At 41.7% G+C, this 15,810-nt stretch overlaps 2 protein-coding genes across 2 annotated transcripts in view; one reads left to right on the forward strand and one right to left on the reverse strand.

Annotated features, from left to right (window-relative positions):
• Positions 1 to 15,810, reverse strand: part of ipo11 (importin 11) — an 88,778-nt gene that overhangs the window by 54,842 nt on the left and 18,126 nt on the right. The window contains exons 4-12 of the mRNA XM_019872711.1: positions 12,656 to 12,859; positions 10,723 to 10,855; positions 9,851 to 9,909; positions 6,242 to 6,290; positions 4,802 to 4,872; positions 4,513 to 4,705; positions 3,462 to 3,614; positions 2,970 to 3,013; positions 1,972 to 2,062 (exon numbers count right to left, since the gene is read on the reverse strand). Coding sequence (XP_019728270.1) covers positions 1,972 to 2,062; positions 2,970 to 3,013; positions 3,462 to 3,614; positions 4,513 to 4,705; positions 4,802 to 4,872; positions 6,242 to 6,290; positions 9,851 to 9,909; positions 10,723 to 10,855; positions 12,656 to 12,859 — 997 coding nt within the window. The remainder of the gene's footprint in view (positions 1 to 1,971; positions 2,063 to 2,969; positions 3,014 to 3,461; positions 3,615 to 4,512; positions 4,706 to 4,801; positions 4,873 to 6,241; positions 6,291 to 9,850; positions 9,910 to 10,722; positions 10,856 to 12,655; positions 12,860 to 15,810) is intronic.
• The window catches only part of LOC109517501 (proto-oncogene tyrosine-protein kinase Yrk-like), a 17,138-nt gene continuing 15,115 nt past the window's right edge, over positions 13,788 to 15,810 (forward strand). Inside the window, exons 1-5 of the mRNA XM_019872692.1 lie at positions 13,788 to 14,232; positions 14,375 to 14,451; positions 14,615 to 14,768; positions 14,907 to 15,038; positions 15,620 to 15,803. Of these exons, the coding sequence (XP_019728251.1) occupies positions 14,016 to 14,232; positions 14,375 to 14,451; positions 14,615 to 14,768; positions 14,907 to 15,038; positions 15,620 to 15,803 (764 nt within the window). The 5' untranslated portion in view covers positions 13,788 to 14,015. The remainder of the gene's footprint in view (positions 14,233 to 14,374; positions 14,452 to 14,614; positions 14,769 to 14,906; positions 15,039 to 15,619; positions 15,804 to 15,810) is intronic.

Consider the following 15,810-nt stretch of genomic DNA (forward strand, 5'->3'; position numbering starts at 1 on the left):
TGATGAGACAGGATTTTACACACACACACACACACACACACACACACACACACACACACACACACTTATACAAACTCATTATCCCTTTTGTTACAGCTCATTTGCTCAGGTGTAAACACGATAATTGGAATCTGAGTTGCATCTGGTGAGAAATGCGCTCTGGATATAAATGTTATCCAGTGCTGATCTGACAGACCTGTTTGGTATCTCGTAAGTGCATTAACAGTAATTTTAAATGGATCATGTAGGCATGAGAGCTTTTCATTACAGTATGTGTTTGCATTTACAAACAAAGGAAAAAGAAGACAGTAGAACCTATACGACTCATAAGGGAATCAAAAGATAAAGGCCCTCATTTGCTCAGAAACATTCTGTTAATCTGACCTTAGCAGACTTTCATCACAAAGGAAAGTGCTCAAATTGGGAAGTGGGGGGAGGTGCTTTTTGTGTGTGTGTGTGTGTGTGTGTGTGTGTGTGTGTGTGTGTGTGTGTGTGTGTGTGTGTGTGTGTGTTGCACATAGAGAATAAGTTTTTATTTTAGTGCCTTATTAAAAAAAAAAAAACAACAATATTCAATGTTTTTTTCCTCAAGTTTTTTTAAACTGCGGGGTGAAAGTAGAAGCTTTTTAGACTTTTTTGAAAAGTCAAACTTGCGGATAGGGGCTTCATCGTGACATGGCTGCATTAGAGTGCCTCGTTATCGCGGGTGACAACTCAGCGGGACATTTCAGTCACCGAAGGCTTTAAGTGGATATGTTTTTGCAACCCACATGTTCTTATACTGTATGTAGGCACAAGAAAAATGCTAGCCAAATAGCACCTATTTCTTCAGGACTAGTGGCATTTGATTGACATTTGAGCGGATCGTAGAGAGCGGAGTGAATGGCCTGATATTGCACCATTTTGAAACCTCATTTGAAAGACTTGATTTTGTTTATGATTCAAATTTAGCAGGATTGTTGATAACACTCCTCTCTGTGGAGTGTCAAAATTAGAAGACTTTATTTTCACTCAACAGGGACTTTGAGCAAACCAACCTCATATGAAAAAACACCATTTTAATATTGGCCTCTTGACATAAGAGTTAATGTATTCAATGGACTAGTTACACAGGATTGAGGTTTTCAGCCAGTGACCCGTGTTCTATCCCATCAAGTCACATCCCCACCATTTAACCGGTCTGCTTTCTACCTCTATTACTACTTGTGGTGCACCGAGGTCTCAATCAATAGCCGGGTCCCTTCAACCATAGAATTTTCTAATCTGCTGTCGCTCTTGCTCCGGTGGAATGTATTTCCACTTTGTCACTTGAAGCTGAGAGCAGAATTGGAGAGAGGTCGTAAGCAAACCCTACAAAACCAAAGTGCATGTGCAATGACACTGTTCATTCAGAAACACAACCAAAAACAATGGCGACACAAATAAGCCTGTCCCCATCAGGAGCACAAAGGCATATGCGTGAATGTGACCGAGTCCTGGAGACTTGAGTGGTTTTAATAATAGTCTGTCACAAGAGAAGTCAAGGATGCTGACAAAGCTATGTTACATATACCACTAAAGGCAATGTGAAAGAACCTACATGCTCTCTTGCTTTATGAAATATTTATATGTTGACAGGAGGACTATATCCAATGTAGGGGACAATAGCGAGAATTCCAAGAACTTTATTTCTTATTGTTTTTAAAGCAGGCAAAGCCTGCTGAGAAAGGTGGTAATTAGAAACCGGCTAACCTATTTGCCGATTAATTGAAGATTGCTGAGGATTATTGAATTTGTGTGAAAATTGAAGGGCATTTTGCATTTGCTTGACTATGTTCAGTTTCCCCAGATCCTTTCAATTCAACTTTAAAACTGGTTCCTCCACAGGAATCCATGTACTGTAACGTAAACATTGACATGGACTGCACTAAAAATGATAAGGAAAAAAAAAAAAAAAACAAGGAATTACTCTTGGAGACGGAATTAACTAACCGTGGAGATTCTGAACCATATCCAGGAGCACAGGAGTTAAGGTCTGACTGTAGTTGTGGAAGATATCCAAAAACAACACTTCTGTACAGGGCTAAAAGGAAAGAGAGAGAAAAGTGATCATTAGGAACATATCACAACATGCATGTGTGCACTCACATTACCAACAAAAAGATCAGCAGGGTGGGTGACACAGAAAAACCCAATTTACTGGCAACATTTCTCACAGATTTATTGACGAGTAAGAGTCACTTCTAATCAGGGAGCCGAATTCATGAACACGGAAGGAATAGGTGCATGGTGACACGTCCTCCGTAAACCGCCCTCATACAGTTGCCCTAACAGCATGCTGATGCAAAGGTCATAGCAGTGCAAAATACGATTGGAACGTAACAATGACTGCCGCTGTCCAAGAAGTCATGAATCTCATTGTCTGATTGCAGGTTGGCACACAATTATCTGTAACATAAATGCCCCATCTCTAATTGCCCCACGGGGATAAATAAAGTTTTCTGAATCTGAATCTGAATCTGAATCTGCTGTTATGTTTTGTTATGCCTCTGATGTGAGAATTTTGTAGGATCTCCGTATAAAAAATGTTTAACCAGCTGTACTGTATAAGGTTGTCACACTACATTGCAAACCAATAGAATGCAAGTAGTTTCCCACTGAGATTAAATAGCAATATTGGCTTAATCAACATTTCAATCTTTTTTTTTTTAAATGGTATTAACACTATTTATTTCTTTTCTTTCACGACTTTACTTTTTTATTTGTTATATGTGGCCAGACCAGCCCTCCCACTGGGTTCTGCGACTAATGCGGGAAAAAGGTTGTGTTTACTCGAGTGTGAGTGTGCCTACTTTGTGACCAGGAAACATTTCCCAGAGTTAATATGATCAGGGAGTCGGGTTAATAGAGGACAAAGGGGATATATTAAAGTAGAAGAAACAAAATGGCCCGAGTTATCTGTATTTGAAAATCAAATAGTTTTTACTCACCCTCAAACTGTACTTCCATGAGTCCCCTCCTGTTTCCTCAACAGCTGCAGACAAGATGGTGAGAGGGAGTCAGATGGTGCTCAATGACATGTAGAAGCCTTCATTTGGAAAGTTTTGCCTCAACCAATCCACTCCTCCATTTGAGCTCAAATCTAATAACCGTCATGCTACACAGTTTAAAACGGCTTTCCATAAAGATGTTACCATGGTTTAACAAAATGGTGCTTTCCAAATTATTTTAGCTTCAAAGGTACTGTAAAGCAATTAATTCATCTTTGTCCAGCATAAAACTGCATGTAATGTTTTCAATGATTCAAGTCCTGCAATTATAAAGATGTGAGACGCTAACATGTAGTATGTAATAAAAATAACTGATTAACCCTTGCTAGTCTGAATAGGAACCATACTGTCTGTCAAGTCTGTCAATAATTAGAAATAGAATCTTTGTCACAAGGGAGTTCTGTGAAATCTGGATTGAATTGATAGATTTACCAAAACTCTCGGGGTCCTCTTCCCACATGGCCAGCTCCTCCTCCGTGAGAAGGAAATAGTGGGAGACAAGCCGGCGTCCGATCTCCGTCAGCGTGGGGTGTGTGAAGAAAGCCGTCTTGATCTTGTGAGCCTCCAGACTCTCCGGTTTGCTGTCTACAATGACAAGACAATGAAGCTGTTAAGCTCAAATATTGAAATGCAGTTAGCACATTGCTCTCTTTTGTCCCTGCCAATATTTCCTGAATTCCAACAATTACTATTATGGCGGAGCGCAACAATGCAGGAAAAAGTCATTTCCAACACAATTTATTCGGAATACTAAAAACAAACACTGCATTAAAATACGTATATGATCAATCAGCCGATAGAGGATGAAGCAATTTCGGTTGTGTTCTCATTTGTGCGACACTGCTTGTGGACCTGTCATACTCGCAGATACACAAGAGACCTCCCGTCTGTCGACATGAGTGACAGGGTGGACTGAAAAAAAAAATAACTCAAATGGCTCCCAATAGCGGAGTCGGTCAGCCAAAGCTCAATCTTCCCTTAGGCTCTTTAACCTTGCGCTTTACAATATTACCCCGTCTGGAAGATGGGAGCACAAAAGAAAATGTATGTTCAGCTCAACTCAGTCTGCTTAAACCAGCTTAAACACACACCGATAGACAGCAGTTGAGTCAAGCCCTGATTGTCAGAAGTCTCCAAAGATTATCATGAAGACTCCTACTTTAACTTCTTGCGCAAGCCACTGGTTAGCTTGTCGTGAGTTCTCAAAAGGTAGGTTGTGTTTTGTTTTAACATGTCACGTTTCGTACATTACAAGAGTGGCATTTTTTGCAACCCATTGATACGAGACTGTTAAAGTGCGACGTAAAACACTTCCTGTGTAGGTCAAAAATGTTTTATGACGGCGGCAGTTTGACAACAGAATCAAGGTCACCACAGAAGGGATTACGATATACTTTTGGGGTACTTCCATAGTGAACACGGGTGTGGAGACGGTGAGGAGCGGCAGAGGTAATGAAACATCTCAAACAAACTGATCCCCTACCTTCGATGTTTTTGGCAGGTTTATAGGCATCGTTCTTAACAATCATCTTGATGAGGTTCATGCACTGGACGATGAAGCGCTCGAAGGTGACGCCTTCCCCGACTGGCGTGAACACGTAGCTCACAGCGAATTCCAGCGAGCACTGGATGAGTGGTATAAATGCACAGGGATGGTACTCCAAGAAATCCAACAACTAAGGGACGGGAGAGAAGAACGCTATAGTTAGATATCACTTTCTTTTTTTAATGAAATACTACTGTCTTCCATCATGATGTGCAACTCAACTCACAACTTTAGTGTAGAGTATGATAGTCTTTTCCAGCTTTTCTCTACAAGTGCTGCCTGTACCAATTTGTCGACCTAAAAACGACACCACAATCAGAAAACGGTTGGACAACAACAGCTGGAGTCCTTGTGGAATTATTCGTAGTAATTGTGCTGTTGCAATGACACGTGAACCAGTGAACGCAGTATGTTTGTCCCCAAAGCAACAGCAATTAGAGGATGGTAATATCATTCCATCAAAATCACCTCCGTAATTTGTGACAGTGCTCTGATTGAGCCCCTCGTTGCATTAGCGAGTGCCATACGGACCGAAGACATTGGCGGTGTTAAACTGACAGCAGAAACCATAAACCATGACAATTAAATTTGGTCGAAGAGTCAGCACCGGCATCTCATCTGTCTCTCTGTGACGTTAAATAGCTCCACCGAGCAAATGTCAAAATGAGTGTGAACACAACCCCAACATTGCATTGAGCAAACACTCTGAATAACACGACTAATTAGGGTCAGTTTTGGGATTATTGGGATCTCTTTTTAACTTTTGTAGTTTGTCAATGTTAATCTGTAAATACATTTGCAGAAAATTTGCTGGCAAAAGAGAGGCCCTGAAATGGCACTGTGCACTACTGTCACCTGTATTAACTGTTATTTCACATTAAATCAACAATAGAAAAACGGCTTCATAAAAATTGAAGAAAGACATACCTTGGTAGCGGCCTAAAGACAACTATGAATCCTTTGTCTTCTCGGCGAAATACAATTACATACCATGTGCCGTACTACCAAAAGATGTCTATCAGATGTCACCACCTGATCTTTTCTGAGGGGAAAAATAATTAGTATCTACTTGTGGTATGACCCACACTCTCCAGCTAGTAGAGCAAATTCCACTATTGAAGAGAATGGGATAAACTGGTGGTTCAAGGACAAACATAAAAGAGGAACAGAAAACTACAACATGATCGCAAAAAGGGCCCCAAAACAACAGTTCATGCAGAGGACCTTTGACCTCATATGGCAAAGAACGCCAAATGCTTTGTTGCTGGCTCAGCTGTGAGATGATAGCACATTCCAACTGCTACAAATCCCAAAACGGGCATGCCGCCGCCAGTGAGAGAGAAATATTGGAACTGAGATTTGTGGCGGATATATTGTTTATTGACTGCTGAATCCTTACGGTGTAAAGATTTGAGTGTTGCAAAGAAGGGGGGGAAGCAGCCATGATGAAAAACAACTCAGAATGAATAAATACAGGCAGGAATAGAGACAAAGAGAAACTTATTCGAAGCAATGATTCTCTTTCTCCAAAAGCGCAATTCGTTGCTTAGAAACTCGACTACTTGTAGTTTAGAAAAAAAGAGTGCCGCAAATTTGGCAGTCTTTCATCATGTTTTTCATTCAACAACTGATCGTGTCTGAGAGATGCAAGAGGCAAAGTACTCACAACATTCCAGGAACTGTTTTAGCCTTTCAAACACTGCATTCAGGAAACCCTAAAAAGGGGAGCAAGAGGAGACGCAAGATTTAATTGCACACATTTCTGCAGTTCAAGCGCTCAGTATTTAAGCAAAGGTACACCTGCCTAACCACTCGGGAGGATAAATAACCGTGCCGGCCGCACATAGGATGAAAGGGAATCAATTTTCAGAAGCCTGGTGTAGCCGTGCCTAAACAAATGGAATGATAGATGGTGATGCAGTCTGTTAAGATCTGCATTAGTGTTGAGCAATGAGGTCAACGGTGGTGTCATTAATCACCCACCTTGCGCCCACAGCCCAGCAACCGCATAGGCCCTCCAAAAAGAGTGAAGTTGAGAGGGGTTTATGAAAATAAAGGAGGAGATGATGAAAATGACTTTCATGGCATATCATTTGTTGAGCCAGGTGGGTGAAAAGCACTTAACTAATGATCGAATGGAACATATGGGGATGAGTGATGAGAAAGAGACTGCAACTATATCTATTTTTCATCACAATTAGTTATGATAGGACAATAGTGACAGACGGTAATAACCGCTTGTGAAGATACACAAGCATAAGAAAAGTAAATGACTTTGAGATTCTTACTATAAACTACAAATGGGAAGCAGAGAAGATATTGGGCAGTGCTGGAAGGCACTGCATTATATAAGCGAAGGAATAATGCAATAAAAGCAATTTGTGAAACTGTTGTAATGTACAAAAGAACATCTTCTCCTCAGAGGATAGGTTTTATTGGGCTGGCAAGTCTGATTCGCAGTTTTGTGATAGTTGACGACATTCAACAATATGGCAGGCGTGGATAAGCTTTCTGATGCCTTTCCACTGCGCTGCCCTGCACGACTTGGCTTGGCTTGACCTGCATTAGTTTGGAGCGGTTATATTTCCACTTAAAATAGTTCCACAGAAAACTACATTATTGGAGGAAAACAAGGGTCTTCTCTATTGTCAGCATGAGGAATCGGCAATTTTATGTAGGCATCTGGAATGCGGCAGCAAAGTGGACTGCGGAGCAAAATACCCGGAGCATCCAGAGCTAGGGCAAGAGGACGCTAACATTAGCATGTGTGTTGCCATTTGACGTGGAGCCTCAAATATCATAATGATGCTACTATTTCTCAACCACTGAATGACCAGCTGCGGCTGTGTCAATAGCGAGATGAGTAGTTATTGTGTAGTGAAAAAGGGGCATTAGCCTGCACGTACAAATTTAGAGCCAGTGAGGTTTTCAGGAATTATCTGATATTAAAATAAAAATAAAGACATATCACAGTAAAATGAGACACATTTGGTGAAAAGCTCTAATTGGAGCTACACACTAACATGCAAAAAAAAAAAAAAAAAAGTGTTGTGAGTCAGAAGGAAGCTATTATTGTTTTTACACACTGTGATATTAACAGATGTGTTGACTGCTGCTGCTGCTGCTAAAAAAATTTAAAAAAAAATATCACACTTTTAAAAACACATTTCCCTCTTCTGACATGACCTCCAAATCCGGGGAACCTTTGTATGTATCGAAAGACTACATTGTTGATTCAGGTGATCCATATATACAACAAAGGCTACGACTTCAACTGTGTTTCAAAAGACAGTAGCACAATGCGGCTAAAATAAATACATTGAGTGCCACGTCTGTTTGAAAGGTAGCCTTACTCTGGCAATTACTGAGTAGAAGAAAATCCAGGGATGCCGAATGAACATGTGAAAGGAAAGTGGTATTGCAAGGTAAAACAGGAACTGGCCTGAGATACAACATGTAAATCCAATCTGGACATGAAATATTAACTCTAAAGCCATTATGTCCGCCTGCTGAGCTGGAATAACCAGCTTGAGGCAAATGACATTTTAATGTGAAAGTTACGGCCGCTGCAAGACCTTGAGCCTTCTCGCTAGAACTTAACTCATTTGTGCTACATCAGACTGAGTGATTATCATTGATTTAAAAGAAAAAAAATGGCTTTGGCCTCGACAAGTTCACCGACCGAGACTGCAAACTAAAAAAACAGACAAGATAAACGTTGAAAATAGAACGTCTGTTATGGAGATCATTGAGCGAACAAGCGCCATCAACTGAATGAGCCCGACCGTAAATGACGCGATGACCTTAAATCGCTGAATCCAGCTTCTATATACCCCAAGGCTACTTGAAGATGAAATACAGTAGAAGAATCACTAATTAGATCAATTGCATATTACCATGAACATACTCAAAGCAAAGACAAATCTTACGTTGGTAAAGACATGACAACAGATCATTTTATGACGCACTTGGACTGACTAAAAGAAAAAAAAAATCAAAATAAAAGCACAGTATATTTTACGTTTTACCATGACATCATAGTCTTGGAAAATACAATGTATTGAATATTATTTATATTATTTTATTAATTCACATACTCGAAGTGCGAGAATAAAATAAATTGTAAAATAAGGGGTAATATTTTTGTGCAGCAACAGTTGCAGAAGACACATCGACACGTTCATTAGCATCAGGTTCACTTGCTTGTCTTTTCTCCTCGAACTCAAGTGATTTGTGAACAGTGCGCATATACCTAATGAAGGTTGTTTGTGGAAAAGAAAAAACCAGAGAAAAAAAAATGCTCTTTATCAGGAGCCATTGTTGAATTCAAAGAGCGCTTTGAAGTGAGTTCATGACAGGATTGTTCATGACCAACATCACTTCACTTATAAGTTCCATGGCATCACCTCCCATTAACTATTCATCACAATTATCATCTTTTACAAGCACTTTCAAGCACAATCAAACCTACGTATGTTGGCGGCAAGTTAGCGAGGAGGAAAAAAAAACCCAAAAAACAAGCAGACGTGATGACAAGTTCATGTTGACATGAATACTTTGGGGCTCGCTGAAGCCAACAATGGAGATGATGGTAGCTGAAGCGAACTGCGTACGTTGTTTTCGCGCAGTTAAACCTTTACTTTCGGTGAGTTTCACATCGTAGTTTGGTTTTGCAGGGTTAGAAAATGTCGTGATAGGCAGTCTGCCAGTAGCTGGCTCTATTTTTGCTTGACGGTTGTGGTGTTTGAACGTCAAGTGGCTGAAATTAGGTGAGATGACAGCTCACGTGATGTAAGTCCATCATACATTCTGACAGTTCTGTTCAAAATGTTTGAAATGACTTTTTTGTTTTTAACCAATTTATTGTTCAGATAGCACCATCATAAGGGCGTTCCTACTACATTCAAATAAATAAATAAATAAATAAATGACTGAAGAGCAAGCAGTCATCTGTGGTTCAAAAGGATGAGACATTAGCACATTTATTATTTTCAAGTGTGAGCCGGGCAAGCAAAACAAGAAGACGACTCGGAGGTCATAAGGTGATGATGGGATGTAAAATGAAATTGCTTCATGGATTTGGACTTTGTTTACGGCGACAGTTGGAGAAGGACTCAAACTAAACTCTTTGTTCTTTGAAGACACAGATGGCTGCCGGCATTTCAAATCGCCACGGCTTTTTCCACACGGAATTAAAAAAGGAAGCTTTGAGAAATGCTGAAATATCTTTTTCCTGGGAGAATGAGAAATTTAAGCAAACAGTAACAACACTCACCATCACTTCCATATTCTGTTGTGGCTCTTGGAATCCATGGACGGTCAACTTGCGTAGTACTGAGGAAGGGGAAAACACATTGAAGAGCATTCAGAATGTTTTGTTCACGATACAGTGAAAACTTCCTCTTTAACTTATAATTACAGCGGGCAATTCAGTCGGGTCAAAAATTTATACAGCTGACTTTAAAAACAATACCATGAATCACGGTGCTGAATTAAATACATAAACAGTGACGGAACAGTCATTAAATAAAAGCGATGTATGAACACAAGTAATGCTCTTGACAAACGGTTAAAAACATGGAAATTCAGACAACTTGTTCTGGAAGTGAATTTCAGTAGGTTGGCAGCTCTGTGCCACGACTTGGGCTGGTATCGCTGTTTCTGGAACGGGCTCACTAGCCTTTATTGATGATCGAACTCATGATGGAATGATCACTTAAGGCAATTTACAGAAAAATCCATCCAAACTAATTGGGAGAAGCTTCATCATGCAACAAGATAATGACCCAAAACATTCGGCCAACACAACAAAGGACTTCATCAAGGGGTGGAAAGTGGAAGGTGCTAGCCAAGTATTTTAAATCAAAGTAATTTAGAACCGGTAAACTAAAAAAAATGCTTGTTTGTTTTTTTTTTTGTCATGAATCTGTGTAAAATACCTTTGGATGATTTCAAATCAGTTTTATGCCAAAGAAATCACGTCCTATTCACAGGATTTTACGAAAGTATTTTAAACACAGTATATGAATATCGGACCGAGTGAAAAAAAATGCTTGATGAAGGGTACTTTTGACAACACATTACGACACCATTCAAAATCTATAAAAAAAGGTGTGTTCCCAGAGTGCACTTCCTCGTGCCAACTACCTTTAAGAGACAGCAGTGTTCTTTCTAGCGATGCCATTGCTGCCGTCTCGTCACGGGCAAAGATCTGCTGGAGGAAGCAGTCCGTGTGGTGGCTCCACAGGGAACACGCGAAGCTGTAAATGCCCGACGCCAACTGCCAACATGCACACACAAAACAGTCAATCGCACGCTGATCAAATCATTCTGGATCAGTGGACACTTTCAACAACACGCCGGTGAGTGCGTGGAAAGAATACATCTTAAAATAGCATTTCCCATGTAAAAATACTGTAAAATGACAATGCCGGAGAAGCAGCTATGCTAAAAGCTAAAAAACAAATTAGACACAATGTTGAAGAAAAACACAAGTAGGGAGCAAATAAGGATCTCAAGAGTCACGGCGGCTAATTTAAGTTTCAATGAACTGGCTAGTTCTCTTACTCCCATAACATTATTTGGGCCCCAAACCAATTACAAATGTCTCTGGGAATGCATATGTACTCCAGTCGAGCAAAAAAAGATGATCAAAGGCAAACAAAAGCACTGCCGGTCCTTTTAACAGTGCAGTGCATCGTGTGGCTCCCTACCTCAGACAATCAGCCAGGGCACCGTAATGAGCTTTTGGTTTTGATTTTCATTCTAATAAAAGTGTACACACACACACACACACACACACACACACACACACACACACACACACACACACACACACACACACACACACACAAATTGTGGCGTAGGACCCAAGCATCACTGAATACAAGTAGATGCAAAAAGGCATATTTTACACACCGTAACATGGGCTAATTCCAGCAAAATCTCACTGCGCAACAACATCCTTTCCCCGTCTAATTAAGCTTCTTCAAAAGGTGAGTACTGGTAGTCTTTTTTTGGGGAGTTTATTTATTTTTCTATACAGTGGTTCACATCACTGGTCTTTTAAAAGCCAAATGCGAAGGTAACCATTTTGTGGCAGTACATGACTATGTGGCTCATTTCGCATGAAAATAATCACATTTAGAAAACATTAAACCACATTATTAAACAGTTTGGCACCTTCTGAGTAGTTGGGTCCCCAATGTCAATTCTTCTCTGTTGGTACCCTGTTGTGCTTAGTAACTGACTTCCAGCATATACAGTACAGTACGCACGTCAAAACAGCTCAAGAGCCAAAATGTCCGAAGCTGTTCAAAACGTATGGAACCATACATGAAAGGGAGTCGAAGGATAAAGGCGGGAATGTTGAACTGAAAATGACGGCAAACACCTTTAGAAGGTGATCACCATGAACATCAAAAATGCTCAAAGAGAAATATTTATCAACAAATGAAAGGAGACCCAAGAGAGTAACTGCAAATCCACCAACGATCACGGCATGAGGTAGGTATGTGTCTAGAGTTCAAGGATTTTTTTTTTTTAAAATGACAGAAATGTCTGGAAAAGTATGTGGAGATGTAGGAAGCTTCCAAAGCTGAGGCAGTAGAGCAGAGCTTTCCTTAGTCTGTTTGATCATTTCTTTGCCCTCAAACCATGTTTCATTCTTCAGCTATCTTTTTGCTATAGTGTTATGTTCGTGAAAATATTGGATGGCATTTAAAAGAAAAACTCAGAAATTGGAGAGACTCGGAGCTTCAACGGAGGGAACATTGCCTTGCATAAACACACACACACACACACACACACACACACACACACACACACACACACACACACACACACACACACGTCAATCATGCGTAAAAACGGGCACACTTGTATGGAAAGGGAATGGGGCTTCCATTAATCTAACGTTTGACAGTCTAACAGCAGCTAAACAGCATCACCTACAGGTGGCACATGGAACTGTGCAGTGGAAACAAACCACAATATTGGAAAAGAGAGGTCGCGGTATAAGACAAAATAACACAATTGAAGAGAGAAAATCTGTCCACAAACAAAGCGACTGATGACTTACATCCTGAAATAGCCGTTTGTCCTGTGCCAGACGTTTCGACGAGAGAGTTTTGGTGACGTGATAGAAGGTGAGCAGCGCTCTGTGCTGCTGCAGGCCATCCTGGACCTTGACAGACTCCAGCAGAATGGGGATGAGCTCCGGCCATTGCCGAGGGCAGTCCAGCCTGGCTACCTTGGCTATCAGTACCGCTATCTGGGTTGCTATCTGTTGGCAAAGCACGCACATACACACATAAATGTATGCATACACTCAAACAAACAAACACACGCACGCACGCACGCAGAAAAGAGAATGACCTAAGGGAAAAAGCATGAAACGGCAGAGGAGGAATGTGCCAGTGCATTTAGTTGGAAATAAAGAATCCTTGAGCGAAACCACTTGAAAACACGTCTGCTTGAGTAGTTTGTTGCTTTAAAATGGAGTTCCATATTCAAAGTCAAACGCAACCCATTTTCGGATGCTGGTCAAACACAATTTCCTGAAATCAATTATATTTGTTGTCATTTGTTTAAGAAGTCCTAAAAGTCACCATCATAAAACCTTCATTATCTGTACAGTTAACGTTTTAACATGATTAAATTATCTTTACATTATTTTAGCACGCATATGGTGTTTCTTTAAAACAAAACAAAACGAAAAAAAGTAAGTATCATGACAGTGATTCCACAGTGCAAATTTGTCCAGAGAATTCTGTGCAACCTTAGGGGTACAGTATTCAAATTCAGAGGTTAGGGTACACACCAACATCAAAAATTTCCTAGCTCACGTCCACACCCGGAGGCAGCGAGCTGGGTCGTCTTATCTTTGAAATAGTGTCAGGCGGCACTTTAGCCAGCACTGCATGCTGGCCAAGAATGCAAATTACTTCATTCTCATAACATTCATCTTGCCAGCTGTGTCCAGTGGACAAGCAGAACAACCCTGAATGGTTGAGTGCGTATTCTGACTCTCAAAGAGCTCTTCCGTGGTCGCAATCATAATCATTGTATTGCTGTCATTTCCTTCAACTTATGCCAACCTAATTGCCCCCCCTCCCCACAACCCCACGCCCAATTATTGCTTTGTTAATATCAGCATTGTGCAACAAATCTTTATACATATATATATATATATATATATATATATATATATATATAAACTTCAAGTAATCAAATTACCGCATTGACTTTGTGTGTCTTATTTGTCCCTAAAAGACAGCCGTGTGTTACGCATGTAGCCCAGGTACCGCTTTCCATGCATCACGACACGTGCATGCTGATGCAATAGGTTCACTTTCACATGTTGTGCATGCGTGTTCGTGTCTCCTCATAAGCCGCATGCATCCAACATCCCCTCCTTTACGACGCGTTCTGTATTCTCGATGTGTGTATTGACACGGGCTCCGTGTTCATGTCAAGGGATGTGGAACGGCACCACCAAGGTTGCGGTGAAGACGCTGAAGCCGGGCACCATGTCCCCCGAGGCCTTCCTGGAGGAGGCTCAGATCATGAAGAGGCTGCGCCACGACAAGCTGGTACAGCTCTACGCCGTTGTGTCCGAGGAGCCCATCTATATAATCACCGAGTTCATGAGCCAAGGTACACGCTTGGTCTCCATGTCATGTTTGGTCAAATGGTGGAAAAGTCCAGTTGCGAGTTTGTAAAACGTGCTCAGCTTCGATATTTTCACTCTTCGCAAAAGTGAAGAACCATCACTTCCTATTTCATTCTTTCCATACAGGAAGTTTACTGGATTTCTTAAAAGACGGCGAGGGGCAAAACCTGAAGCTACCCCAGCTTGTGGACATGGCGGCACAGGTTATTTGACAAATTAACAAATAATATTCAACCCTTTCATGCACCCTGTAAGCTGATAACGTGATAAGATGTCCACTGTTGTAACCGCTGTCCCTGAAAGGGTTTTAAAAAAAAGTCCCTGCAGTGCACATTTGACATTATAACGCGATTGTGGCTTTTTTAGATCGCGGCGGGGATGGCCTACATCGAACGGATGAACTACATCCACAGAGACCTGCGGGCCGCCAACATCCTTGTCGGAGACAACCTGGTGTGCAAGATCGCCGACTTTGGCCTGGCAAGGCTCATCGAGGACAACGAGTACACCGCCAGACAAGGTAAGTCAAATTGTGTGAGCGAGTGTGCGTCCGAGTGAGTGAGTGCGTGTGTGTGTGTCTGTGTTTATACACACCTATGTAGTGTATATCTGCAACACGGGAATATGAAAGCACGCTGCCTTGTTGCCATGGTTGCAGGGGCCAAGTTCCCCATCAAATGGACTGCGCCGGAAGCTGCGCTGTACGGACGCTTCACCATCAAGTCGGACGTGTGGAGTTTCGGCATCCTGCTCACCGAGCTCATCACCAAGGGACGCGTGCCCTACCCAGGTAAAAAAGTTTTTGAACATGTCACAACTTTATGGATGACTTGACGTCACGTGCCACATGTAACACACACACACACACACACACACTCGTGTGAGATCCAGTCAAAGAGCTGCATGAGAGGTAATGGTGTTTCCTTTCAAGCGTTGCTAGTTCAACAAAAAATGATGAGTAGAATAAATGATTCTGCTACAACACTTTAAATGCTGGCAACCGGTTCGGAGTGTACCCTGCCTACTGCCCGATGACTGATGGGATAGGCTCCAGCACGCCCGCGACCCTCATGAGGATAAGCGGATTCGAAAATGGATGGATGGATTCTCTCCAATTACAAAATGAAAAATGTTGCTGCATGCTTTGAATGGGAAAGAGTCGTGCCGTTTGGCGGACCTTGTGGAAATTTGTACCTGTTAATGTTCGGATAAATGAGGGCTGAAAATGCCATTTTTTTTTGTACAGCTCTGGATCTCATTAGATCATGCAGATATGCCTAATGTTGTACTCTCAGTATGCGTCGTGCATCGCTTCACCATTTCCCCCTTCTCCTCCTCCTCCTCCTCTTCTTCCTCTTCCATCCCCGGAAGGCATGAACAACCGCGAAGTGCTGGAGCAGGTAGAGCGAGGCTACCGGATGGCCTGTGCCCCGGGCTGCCCCGCCTCACTCCACGAGCTCATGCTGCAGTGTTGGCGGCGCGAGGCCGACGAGAGGCACACCTTCGAGTACCTGCAGTCCTTCTTGGAGGATTACTTCACCGCCACCGAGGCCCCGTACCAA

This window comes from Hippocampus comes, unplaced genomic scaffold, assembly GCF_001891065.2.
Source record: "Hippocampus comes isolate QL1 unplaced genomic scaffold, H_comes_QL1_v1.1 scaffold4, whole genome shotgun sequence".
In the NCBI taxonomy this organism is placed as follows: domain Eukaryota; kingdom Metazoa; phylum Chordata; class Actinopteri; order Syngnathiformes; family Syngnathidae; genus Hippocampus; species Hippocampus comes.